The 12,015-nt window shown below is 33.9% G+C and overlaps 1 protein-coding gene across 2 annotated transcripts in view; it reads left to right on the forward strand.

Annotated features, from left to right (window-relative positions):
- The window catches only part of VAPA (VAMP associated protein A), a 36,848-nt gene extending 25,038 nt beyond the window's left edge, over window positions 1-11,810 (forward strand). Inside the window, exons 5-7 of one of the 2 annotated variants that reach the window (XM_039845907.1) lie at window positions 1,471-1,605; window positions 5,717-5,890; window positions 9,143-11,810. In XM_039845907.1, the coding sequence (XP_039701841.1) occupies window positions 1,471-1,605; window positions 5,717-5,890; window positions 9,143-9,301 (468 nt within the window). In that variant the 3' untranslated portion in view covers window positions 9,302-11,810. The remainder of the gene's footprint in view (window positions 1-1,470; window positions 1,606-5,716; window positions 5,891-9,142) is intronic. The other variant, XM_039845913.1, reaches the window with a different exon arrangement.
- The last annotated feature ends 205 nt before the right edge of the window (window positions 11,811-12,015 follow it).

The following is a 12,015-nucleotide window of genomic DNA, read 5'->3' on the forward strand; positions in this document are numbered from 1 at the left end:
TCTTTTTAGGAAATAGCTGTCTAATTTGGATCACAGATAGAGTGACATAGGAATCCTTTTAGAATTAAAGGAGGTACTACTTAATAATTATTCCTGGACAACAGGTATTAGCTAATACTGCCGTTAGGCACACTAAAATGTGTGGTCTCCCCAGTCCTAGGGAACAGCAGGTCTTTGACTGGATATATTTTAGTATATTAATGGCCAATAGAGTTTGGCTGAGTTGTGTTTAGTGTGAATACTGAGAGCCATTCAGCACATTCCTGGGTTGTTGATAATTGTAGGCAGATGATACTAAAGCACTGACTATATTTTACAGAGTGGGTTTTTCTGAATTATTAGCTCTTTTTAGTTATTATAAACTTAGTATTATGAAATCTAAGGTACAGTTAGTGGTAGTGTTTATTCAGGAGTGAATGTGATTTTAATTAACTTGTTATTTATGTTTTATCACATTCAACTTTTTGTGTTCAATTAAATTTTTTTGAAAGAAAAATCTTTAGTACTGCAGTTTTTAAAAATTATTTTAAAATTCTTTTTTTTTTGAGGCCTCCAACTCTTCTTGATATTTTCCAGATTTTTAAAATGTATTTGATTTCATTTATGCCCTACATATAACATCTATTAATGACCTATTTTCTAGGAGAAAATAATGATTCATCTTAAGAATGAAGGGCTGTCAAGAACAGGGCATTTCTTATGTATAGAGACTTTTTATGATTAAATATACATTTTTTTATTGAGACAACAGATTAGGGACAGTGCACTGATAAGATAGAGTTCTCTTAGTTATATAGAATGATCTGGATATCAGTAAATATTATTTTAGAGTCTGTCTCAACATTTTTGTGTAAAAGTTTTATCTGAATTAGAGGAATTTGGAAGGTAGGAAGAGAATGATGGAGATAATGGCATATTGGAATGTTACATGCATCTTTAAATTTGTTTATTGGTCCTGGGAGAAATGTGTGTGTGTGTGTTTTGGGGAGGGTGTTGTTTAGTACAAGAAAGGTTTATAAATGTAGTTTTTGAAACTCAAGGAGAAAAAAGTTCATTTATTCAGGTTGAGTTATTAAAGTTAAGAAAATACAAAGTGCTTGTTCAAGAGTCGATTAGTAGCAAAAATTAAGAGTAACAAAGTTATAAGGTTTTCATTTTTGGACAACATGAGGCTAGCATAAATTTAATTAGGTTTATATTTAATTTGCAAAATATAGGTTTATATATAATGCAAGATGATCATAGCTAATTTTGGGAAATAATATAAATAAAAAGTTCAGAAATTTTGTACTTTTTGCTTTAATAGAGCTATTATTTATTAATATCATTTCTTATATATAACACTTTTATATAGAATAAAATGTAAATGTTTTAGAGTCTAATGATTTCTGTGTTAGTCATTCCCAGTACCGTGCAGGAGAACTCAGAGTTTGGTGCGAATCTGAGAATATGTTTCCCATGCCACCTCAGGGTATAACTTCACCAGGGACTGCTCCAGCTGTCACTTCAATGAGCAGCATCAACAACACAGTTGCAACTCCTGCCAGTTATAACATGAAGAATGACCCCAGGGGACTCAATGTGTTCAAACAGGAGAAGCAGAAGGTTTGTTTTAGGAAGCTAACAGACATAGGAGTCTACTAGTGTTACTGGTTATGTTAATGTAGTTGCCTAGCACATACATGGTATTGTGAGTGTCATGTGAAATAAAAAGAATTGAAATTTTCAGCTATGTTCAGAATTACAGTAGAACCACAAATCACTTAAAAATCATGCACATAAACTTTTCTGTTCTAAAAAAACATTTAATACTTAACAAAATCTCAAAATTGAGGACAAATGTAAGTTTGAACATTGTAATGAAATTGGTATAATTTATTCTGTCACTGAGACTTTGCAAGCATACTCTAAAGAGGGAGTTAGGAATGTGTCTGAATAGACCCGCAGGCATAGCAGTAAAGGTAGAAGCTGGCAAACATTGATTTCCAGGCAAGTATTTGTGTTTATATATATATATATATATATTAAAAAAAAGGTGAAATTACTATTTTATGTTTTGTTATCAAATGCAAATAATAGTAACCCCTTTAACTGTCATTGTTGGTTATTTACAATGACCCCAGGGTAGGAGAGTTTGTGGTATAAGCCCTTAAAGATCTTAAATCATATTTGAGATTATTAATGTTTTTGTGTGCGTGTGTGTATGCATGTATACATGTACATACTTAACATTCACTCAAGTACAGTGACAGCACAGCGGTAAGATAATGGCGTCTTATGAGAATGATGGTATAATGGTTACTGTATGATTCCCTTTACCACTTCTTGCTCACTGGAAAGTTCAAGAACCCCGCAGTTTGAACAGGTTGCTTATGCTTATGATTTGGCTTTTCAGAGAGGGGTTAAAAAAATCTCACCCTTTTTCTAAATATCTAATACTTTTTGATTTTGTGACTTTAGTTATTCTGGGAATATGATCCAAGAGAAACAGTAAATTGCTTGTTTTAGAGTGAAAATAAATCTTCAGTAACATTATTCAGATAATATCTTTTCATAGGTTAGGGCTTAATTATGCCTCTGGCAATTTCATGCCATAGCTCTTGGCTTTAGTCTTTTAGTTTTTTATTTATATATTAACCCCTTCCCTGTAATGTCACAAGAATGTAGCCCCATATTTGCGTTCTTTAGCTCCCCCAACCTCCCCAAGGCTTCATTGCTTTTCCCTTTCTATTTTACTTTTCCCTTTCTATTTCCAATCCCTAGCTTTCTCTTTGTCTAATTACCCCCAATAGGAATAACTTAGAATGTTGGAATTGAAATTCTGAAGATTGTTTAAAAAGAATACAGAAGTAAATTCAACTCATAGGTGGAGAGGGATTACTGCAGATAGGCTAAATAATATGAAATAGTGGAAATAGTACAAGGTATGGTATATTTTCTTGATTGATATCATGGTGCTGGTCTTTCAGTGTATTCTAAGTTGCAGTGTTAAATATAATCTTAATGTAATGTTACAATTCATCCATTTTCTAAGAGTCACAGCATGTTGAATCCCTCTAGTTTGCTTGTTTCACGGTTCTCAGAACAACCAGTCTCCTCTTTCTGGACCAGTATGAAGCAACTCTCAAGGAACAAGCTGTTTTCCGGGAGCCAAACCTCACTAATGGAGCTCCTGAATGGAAGCATGTGCTTAAGGTCACAGCAGCCTTAGTGTTTCCCATAAGGCTCTTCAGATTGTTACTACACGAGTGACTCAGTCCCCTCATCCCCCTCTTTTTAACCCTCAACTAAGTTAGGTTATATATGCTTATACTTTAATTATATATAAATAAATTAGATTTCTTTGCATCTCTTATGTATGTTGACTGGTTTTTAGGGGACCTGAACAGTGCATAATATAACTGTACTCCATGTATCTTGTTTCATGATTTGGCTCACTTTTGAAATGTGTTTAAGCTTCACTGTATCTTTTTCATTCTAGTCTTCTGTTTATGCTCCACAAATTGGTATGACATTTCCTTTCCTTTTTGTTATAAAAGTGGTATTACAACATTAAGAAAAATTTCAATTAAAAAAAAATCTAGTTCTGCCATTGTAAGAGATATTCATTGACATATTGCTTAAATCCCAAAGAGTGGGAAGCTATCTATCAGATGTCTAACAAGAGTGAAATGTTTTAATAATTTTAGTGAGGTACAGAATAGAATATTTAATGACATATTGTGTCATTTAAAGTGATAATTAAAAGATACATATAAAGATAAAAATGTTACATGTATGCTGATTTTACAAAATATGAATATTTAAAATATTGGAAGATAACATATAAAAGTTGGGTTGATGAGATAATGGGAAGTAATTTCCTCTCCCCTCATAATTCTAAATTTTCTGGAATTTCAAGAATTTATTTAAAAATAAAAATCCAATTTTGAACAGTTTGATGTTTCCTCATTTTAGTTTTTTCTTTTCACTTAAGTGGCCTCATGTATCTCCTGATTTCTTAGTCAACTTTTTGGTATGAGCATATTTTTTCCTGCAGTTCTTAACCAAAACCTAAAAGGTTCCGCAGTTGTCATATTGTTGACTATTACCTTTGTTTTTACAGAGGAAGGCAATGTACCACCCTCATTTTGAGGACTTGGACTGGTTCTAGGTTGGAATTTGAACACACTTGAAAAATCATTTTGAAATCTAATTAGTATTAAGGAAAAAAATGGGAAACAATATTGGTGGAGAGCAAAATATATCTGAAACAGATTTTTAATGATAGAGATCGGATTGTTTGGGGACGGGAGGATAGGGTGAAAAACAAGAATTAGCAAGAGAAAAACTCAGAAGAAAATTGAAGTAGGCTTCTCAAAAACTTCACAATGTGAAGCTTCTAAAGAAAAATGGAAAAAATTCGAATGTTAACAGGTCAGATGTATAGTTGTTGTACCTTAGAACCTCATAAAATTAATTTTTATGTGGATTTAGGTATAATGATGAAATCACATCCCCTCCATAAGAAGATGACTGGTTTTGCCCCTTGAATAAAATGTTTACACTTTATATAAATTTGGGAGCTGGATGATGTGAAAGGTGTATAATCTGTAATTAAAATATTATTGTGTACTTTGGAATGCCTTAAAGTTGATTTGGAAATGTTTTTGTTAGAAGTTTACATCTGAATAAAGCAGTTTTTTTTTTTTTAAATCTAAAAAGTTTTTGGCAAGTAAAATTTTAATTAAAATAATGACCTGTTGCACTAATACTGTTATGTGTGATGGGATAAATGATGTTAGGCTGAAAGGATACTGAGGCACTTTAGATTACAGGCTCACGAGTAATTAGGTGCTGCCCTAGCTATTTGTTTCCGTGCTTTTGCCACTAGTTTCAAATGGGTAAAGTGTTGGTAAGAATTAAGATTTTGGGGGCTTGTGGTTTTTAAAAGTGTCTCAGTACCATGATTCCATATTGAATTTCATGAATTAAAGCAAACAGTGATACTAATTATTTGAAAGAATCATTTATGTTTGAGTTTGAGGTCATGGAATTAACTCCCTTTCCTCTTTTTTTTTTTTTTTTTTTTTTTGCAATGATATATTTGTGTTCATTATCTCCTCTCTCCTTCAGTGTTTATATCCTTCAGTTCTTTTTTCTTGTTATAGAAATTAGGTTTTATTTTAAATGTTTTTCTTAAATAGTCTCGTAATTTTGCTGGAAGGATTATGATAATATCCCCCCTACCCTCCTGGAACCTCATTTGATTGCAGAATCAGAGCACTGAAAATTACCTTCATATTTGGATTTTGGTTGGCGTCAATCATTTAGCATACTTTCATTGAATAACTGTTGGCCATTGTGATGGGTTAAGGGGTAAATACAAAGAGAAATGACTCTTGCTATACCAGCCTTTGAAGTATTATAGGAAAGAACATCAAAAATACATTATTATGATATATGAGAAGTGCTTTGGTAGAGGTAAGTGCAAAGGGTTATGGGAAAGAGGAGGAAACGGGCTTCTTATTTTGTTTATCTAATTGCTGATTTAGCCTTTGTAAAATTGTTCACAGATGACCATAACACTTGGTATTAAAAAATTTCTTATTAGTGAAATCGAAAATTGTCAAAACTTTCAAGTAACTTTTTTTTGAAAAGAAGGATGTGTAGTTTAGATGTTTAAAATCTGTAACATTTGGTCAGTTAAAAAATTCCCACTGTCTTTGTAATACAGAATGATATGGAACCTAGCAAAGCTGTTCCACTGAATGCATCAAAACAAGATGGACCCATGCCAAAACCGCATAGTGTTTCACTCAATGATACTGAAACAAGGAAACTCATGGAAGAGTGTAAAAGACTTCAGGGAGAAATGATGAAGCTATCAGAAGAAAATCGACACCTGAGAGTAAGTTGTTTTTTGAAAATTAGTTGATTTAAACGGAGGCATAGGATATGTAACTATTACTGGGCTATTTTATTAGTTTTTAAATGTATCTTTGGTCAATTCTTATTTTCCCCAGTCGATTGATTTATGTTCTGTCCTTTGCTCCCCACTCCCAACCTCTTTTTACAGTTTTACTATGGCTTATTGCCTGCAGGTTTTTTTCCTAGCAGACATCCTAGTTATTTGTGATGTGGCTTGTGGCATTGCTAGCTTCCTCTCTTGTTTTCACCCTTCACGTTCTGTGCCCTAGTCATATGAAGTGCCTAAAATGGTATTATCCCATAGGGTAGCCAGCCACTAGTAATATGGGGCTATTGCGCACTTCAAATGTGGTTGGTTTGAATTGAAATGTGCTGCGAGTGTAAAATAAACACTGATTTCTTAGACTTAGTACAAAAAGAGTAAAGTATCTTTTTTTTGTATTGTTTGTTACATATTGAAATAATGTTTTGGTTATAAGAATGAATACAATATATTAAAATTAATTTTGCCAATTTTCTACCTTTTTAATATGCTTTTAGAAAATTTAAAAATTACACATGTAGCTCATATTCGAAGATCATATTACGTTTGTATTGGATAGCGTTGGCTATAGTATCCTGAAGAAGCCTTTCTGTTTTATCACCCTCTTTTGCTTTAGCTTAAGTTCTCTTCGTTGCCTTGAATTCTTTTCCCTACTCTCATAGCACGTACATACATGCACATTCATCTCTTGGACCTTGGTTCTTGGCATCTTTTCAGCATAACCTTTTGTAGGACACTATTCCCCACAAAAAGAAAAGAAAAATTGTTTTGGAATGCTGTCTCCTTTGTTTCCACCATGCCTCTAATTTGTTGGAAGTGTTTCTCCCTCTAGTGGGCAGTGGTTTCCTTGGGGGTAAGGGCTGTGTTCATTCATCTTTGCATTTATAGCACACACATACAGTAGTCATTTATGTGTGTGTGTGTGTGTGTGTGTGTTTGTGTGTGCGTGCATGAATCGATGGATGGACGGATGGATGGACGGACTGGTGAATTGAGGACTAATTTGAATATGTGTGGAAGTTATTAATAATTAGACTTTGACAAGTATCAGGATCTGAATACCTTTAAATTGCTTTCTAAGGCAGTTTGTATCAGTGTAGATAGAATCTATATATAGGTAAAAGAAGCTCATTTATGGGACTTAATCTGCATTTGGTTATTCTGTCTTAAATGTACATAGGAACTACACTCTGAATCAAAGGCCCTATATCTTGAATTGATCTGTTCTGAAATAATTTTTCTGGGTTTATCTGTTCTGAAATAATTTTTCTGGCTATTTCTTCATATTCCTTAATACCCCCTCAGAAGCCCCCTGCCCCCAGTAGAAAGAAAAAGAATATCTCCATTTTATACCCACATACCATGGATTTTAAAGGATGCAGTTCTTTGTTACTTTTACTTTATTGGCTGTGATTTGCACAGCGTGTTCTTTGATGAAAGATGTCCTCCTTAGCATGCTCAGTGTATTTGTTCAGAAAAACCACTTTATTTCTTGGCAGGGAGCGGAGAAGTGGAAATGGTAGGAGTGACACAAATAGGGCAGGGCTGGAAAATAGGAAGAGTGAACAGGGAGATAGGTGAGTGAGACTTAACTCCTGGTCTCTACTCTTTATAGACTGATGTTCTCTAAGAGTCGTTAAAAAAGCATTCTGCTGTTTCAAAGTTAAAACAAAAGGCCACTGGCTTATAGAATCAATTTCAGGACCCATCATAATTTGTTGCCAGATCAACTTTTTTGAGCATGTCTGATCACTGCCCCTCTGTCTTTTTTGAGCATGTCTGATCACTGCCCCTCTGTCTTTTAATCCACTGTCTATCTGAATCTCCCCAGAGAGCTTTATAAGAATATACTTGGTCAGGCCCTCCCTAGACCTAGTGAATGAGAGTCACTAGAAGTATTTTTTGAAGTTCTTGCTTTAGAATCACTACTCTCTGCACACAGGACTGATTAGCATAAGACCGAAAAGACTCATAAAACCCTCAGAAAATCCAGTAATGCAAATAAAGCGCTATGGACTCTTTTACTTGGTATTAATAAGCACACTAGAAGAATCAGTGTAAGGAAATAAAAATTAGCTTGCACTGAGGAAATAAAAATGTGCCCTGCCATTCAACTGGTTGGGATGTTGGACACAAATAAAGCAAACTGCCTAGCTAACAGATACAGATAATCAATATTTTTTCTAGGGTCATACTGCAGCTGGTAAAGTGTCATAACAACCTCCTACTGCTTTCTTACTTAGAAACATTGTTCCCTAAAATCATAGACTGTCAGAAACTTTGCTACGTGGAAACCATCATATCAGTAAGAATGAAGCAGCCTACTCTGGTATGGAACATTTGAGTCACTTTGGCGCAGAGAAGCAGCCTCCCTTTTTTAGTTCAGGTGCAGAACTTAAGATGAGGTGTTTCTATATACAACATTCCAACATCTGTTGTAATTTGTAGTTTCCAAAAGAACAGGATTTTGTGTCTGCTTTGCAGTTCAGACCCAATGCTGAACGTTTTACACACAGACCTCCTGCTTTACTTTGAGCATGTCAAGGAACTGCATTATTTAAATTTAATCCTGAATTTCCTCCTTTCCCAAAATCCTATAAAGTCCTATCTTTTCCTTTGGTGAGATACTCCCTGTGCCTCTTGTGTTTGGGTGCCCTGGTTGCAGTGAGTGAGTCAGTAAAGCTGTCAGACTACAGATTTGTTTCTGGTAGTCTTTGGCTGATGGGGCTTAGACAGGTGGCAACCAGTGTAAAAATACTTTGGGCCACTTTGGAAGTAAGTGCATGCATGGAACTCTTTAATTGTATTTAATGGGATTTTTCCTTCTATATAAATGTAGTCATATCTGATTTTTCAGTGTTTTAGGAGTATCTTTCTCAGCTCCGGTTTTTAATGTCATCATTATTGAGATATAATTTACATTTTCTATGAAGATACTCATTGTGAGCATATAGTTCAGTGATTTTTAGTAAATGTATAGAATTGTGCAGCCATCACTAGAATCCAGTTTTAGAATGTTTGCATCATCCTAGAAAGTATTCTTATGCTGGTTAGCAGTTAATACCTACTCCCATCCCCAATCACATGCATGCAGATCTGCTTTCTGCCTATAGAATTTTAGCTTAGTAGTTTTATTATATGCCTTATTGTTTTTAAAACCTCTTTTTTGTTCATATTTTTTCTTTCTAGGATGAAGGCTTAAGGCTCAGAAAGGTAGCACATTCGGATAAACCTGGATCAACCTCAACTACATCCTTCAGAGATAATGTCACCAGTCCTCTTCCTTCACTTCTTGTTGTAATTGCAGCCATTTTCATTGGATTCTTTCTAGGGAAATTTATCTTGTAGAGTGAAGCATGCAGAGTGCTATTTCTTTTTTTTTTTCTCTTGACCAGAAAAAGATTTGTTTACCTACCATTTCATTGGTAGTATGGCCCACGGTGACCATTTTTTTTGTGTGTACAGCGTCATAGGCTTTGCCTTTAATGATCTCTTACAGTTAGAAAACACAGTAAAAACAAACTGTTCGGCTAATGGACAAATTGTATATTACCAGATCATCACTAGCAGATGTCAGTTGCACATTCAGTCCTTTACGAAATTCATAAATAAAGAATTGTTCTTTCTTTGTGGTTTTAATAAGAGTTCAAGAATTGTTCAGAGTCTTGTAAATGTTATTTTAATAATCCCTTTAAATTTTATCTGTTGCTGTTACCTCTTGAAATATGATTTATTTAGATTGCTAATCCCACTCATTCAGGAAATGCCAAGAGGTATTCTGTGGGTAAATGGTGCCTCTTACAGTGTAAATTTTCTCCTTTACCTTTGCTAATATCATGGCAGAATTTTTCTTATCCCTTGTGAGGCAGTTGTTGACTGAGTTTTTTTCATCCTTACAATCCTGTCCCATGGTATTTAACAACAACAACAAAAAAATAAAACTGTTAACAGATTCTTGCTCAATAGCTTGTTTGTGTCTGTCGTGTCATCACACGGGGATACCAGGGAGTCCACTCTGATAATTTGAAATTTATAATGCACAATTTTATCTTGCATTGCCCTTTCAGATATTACAGTATTTGTAGGTAAAAGTGCTCATTCTGTAAGGAAAGGAACTGATAAAACTTTCAGGCTACTTTTGGTATTTTGGAAGATCATAATCAATTTGTCTTCAAGATAATATAAGCAAATACCGTGAGAATAAAAGTGCTGTAATTTTTGTCAGTTTATGTGTATGCCTCATGGCTCTATTGTGTTTAATTTACCCCATTTTTAATAGGTTCTTTTAGTAACTTTTCAAGGAAGACTCATTCTCCTTGGTTGTTCTAGTCAAGTGCTTTTTAACCAGCCTGATAATTCCTTTATACCATTTCATAATAACAGTTAAAAGTAGGTGTTTTTTCCTGCTCAATTTGACATTTAAATTCCCATTATGGAAATTTTGTATTACTGAGCAAGCCTAGGGAATCTTCTTTGTAAAAAATGACTTTATCCTTTGCAAATGTGTTAACCGTGTGAAACACGTTTTCAGTATAAATACGCATTATAGGATCTGATACTTTCCTGCACTTAGTCTTACATCTTTGTTTCATTTGTACTAGCATAGAAAATTTTGGAACCATAGAAAATGTATTCAGTTTTTTTTACTGAGTACGGTATAATACAAGTGAATTTTGATCCTGGAAAATAGGTGTTGGTTTTGTAAAAGATACACTTCTTTCTGAAAGGGAAATTGGACTTTGGGACTTGATCTGGTACAGTGAAGTATATTAGGCCCAGGTCTGTGTATACATTTTAAATGATTGAAATGTTGGTTGCCTTTTCATTTTAAGTATGTTTTGATTTGTCAGATCACGTGTGTTGTGTCATTGGCTCTATGGTATCTTTTATAAAAACTCTTGCTTATGTGCAAAAGTTACTAAAAAAACAGAAGTAACACCTATCCATTACTAGCATGCTACTGCAGGTATGTTTCCACTGTTGTATGCTTTACAGTCATTGTAAAATTTCCCCCTCTTTCTGATAACTGGAAAAGCATGCTAGAAAAAGCCTTGCATTTTTGTCCCATAAATGCAGAATCAGTAATTCCTTGGCTTAAAGCTCTCTATATAATCTACATTATTGGTGATAAGTATCAAGCTTGGTATTTCGTGGCTATCATTTTTTTTTTTTTAAATTGAAGTTTTTAAAAATTTAGCAAAATCCCGTTTTATGGGAATGCTCCTTAGAATTCATTTTGTTTAACCCCTTTGTTTTATAGTTGAGGAATCTGAGGCCTTTATGGGAGTTAAGAGAACTTTACCCATGTCTCACAGGTAGGTAGAGGCAGAGCTGGACCTAGAAATCTGCTCTCCTGATTAGCTCGGTGTCTTATCTGGTAACTTTTTAGGAAAAAAAAATTGTTTTAATTTGACGCGACTTAACATAAGATGCTATTTAATAAGTTTGTGAAATTTTCTATCATAAGATTGTATTACAGGCTGCTGTTGAATAGTTTCATGTATATGTTTGGTTTTAGTGTTTAGGCTAGAAATTCTCCTGCTCCCATATTGCTAATAAACACTATGAAATACAATGTATTTTAAGATAGGCATTCTACAAAATACATTATGTAATGATTGGTTTTGAGATAGATTGTAGTCTGGGTAGCATCTGCAAAATAAAGTGTATATGGGCTGCTACTTAACTGCTTTACATATCAGGAGATGCTCTGATTGTATAGGGGACTTAATTTCTATTTTTAATTGCTGTATGAGATGTGATCAGATTATTTTACTACCAATGATTACTTTAAAAGAGTCCAACTGTATTAATTGACTGATAATTTATAGATTAAAATGTTTGTCTCCATTCTTTACATGTTTAGAAAATTTTGTCTGCCTGCTTGCCTAGTGTATGTAAGGATGAGGGTAATACACTGTTGCTAATACTGAAATCACGATCAAGTGACTAAGGCCTTAAGTTCATATGTGACACTAAATGCACTACCTACCTTCATTTTTTCTATATGTACCTTAAATTTTCCCATTCTTGTATTTACAAGAAACAAATTTAAGAATTGT

This window comes from Pteropus medius, unplaced genomic scaffold (assembly GCF_902729225.1).
Source record: "Pteropus medius unplaced genomic scaffold, Ma_sr-lr_union100, whole genome shotgun sequence".
Lineage (NCBI taxonomy): Eukaryota > Metazoa > Chordata > Mammalia > Chiroptera > Pteropodidae > Pteropus > Pteropus medius.